Source organism: Carlito syrichta, unplaced genomic scaffold (genome assembly GCF_000164805.1).
Source record: "Carlito syrichta isolate Samal-C Ts95f unplaced genomic scaffold, Tarsius_syrichta-2.0.1 Scaffold126413, whole genome shotgun sequence".
In the NCBI taxonomy this organism is placed as follows: Eukaryota; Metazoa; Chordata; class Mammalia; order Primates; family Tarsiidae; genus Carlito; species Carlito syrichta.
This window is the reverse complement of record NW_007070509.1, coordinates 122,306-123,390: the sequence shown is the minus strand read 5'-3', so window position 1 is coordinate 123,390 and position 1,085 is coordinate 122,306. Positions and strand designations below refer to the sequence as shown.

General features: G+C 42.8%; 1 protein-coding gene across 1 annotated transcript; it reads left to right on the top strand.

Moving 5' to 3' along the window:
* Positions 1 to 265: 265 nt before the first annotated feature.
* On the top strand, positions 266 to 541 carry LOC103249993 (putative 60S ribosomal protein L37a). The gene has a single exon (XM_008048581.1). It carries the CDS (start codon positions 266 to 268, stop codon positions 539 to 541), a length of 276 nt encoding a protein of 91 aa, XP_008046772.1.
* The last annotated feature ends 544 nt before the right edge of the window (positions 542 to 1,085 follow it).

Sequence of the window (1,085 nt, the reverse complement as noted above, 5' to 3'; positions counted from 1 at the left end):
TAAGGCAATGGCCTATATTCCACTTTCAAAGTTGAAGTTTGGGGAATGACATACCTATAATGTCCATATTTTCATTTTCAAAGACATTTTAACTTTAAATGAATAATGCAAAGAATTGTAGTCCCTCGCACACGAGTGCACTTATTTGTTTCAGGTTGGCGGTTTTCTTTATTACTTTCCTACAAGATGAATCACAAGGATGGATTATTATTGCTAAGCTCTTAAAAATTAAAAGCATTACTGCTTGGATCTACTTGGCGGCGTGATGACCAAACGCACCAAGAAGGTAGGAATCGTTGGTAAGTATGGGACCCACTATGGGGCCTCGCTCCAGAAAATGGTGAAAAAGATTGAGATCAGCCTGCATGCCAAGTACACTTGCTCCTCCTGTGGCAAAACCAAGATGAAGAGACGCACTGCGGGCATCTGGCTCTGGCGCTTCTGCATGAACACAGTAGCTGGTGGAGGTTGGAACTGCAATACCACTTCTGTCACGGTGAAGTCTACCATCAGAAGACTGAAGGAATTGAAAGACCGGTAGAAGTTCCACCATCTGAGACCTCACTAGTCTATAATAAATGGCTCAATTTATATAACCAAAAAAAATTAAAAGCATTACACTGGTATTGGGCATTGCTTCATATTTTTGGAGCCATGATTCAGAGATAACCCCTCCCCCCCAGTATGATTCATTCCCTTTTTCCTACAGAATGGACAGAGCAAGGGGTTGGAGTGAGACCGACCAGGGTTCACATTCTACTCTCCACTCATGAGGATGTGTCATTAGGCAAGTTACTTCAGCTTCTGAACCTCAGTTTTCTCACCTACAAAATGGAGACAAAAATACAGATGTCAAAGGCTGCTAAGGGTTAAATGTGATTGTTTAAAGCAGTGATTCTCTGGACCAATGACATGGGCATCACCTGAGAATTCGTTAAAATGCACATTCTGCCAGGCACATGGTGACTCATGCCTCTAATCCCAGCACTTTGGGAGGCTGAGGCAGGATTGCTTGAGCCCAGGAGTTTGAGACCAACCTAGGCAACATAGCGAGTCCTCAACTCCACAAAAAAATAAAAAAATAG

Bases quoted from the DNA above. Each gene is read 5' to 3' on its own strand.
- LOC103249993 (XM_008048581.1), top strand. From the start codon at position 266: ATGACCAAACGCACCAAGAAGGTAGGAATCGTTGGTAAGTATGGGACC.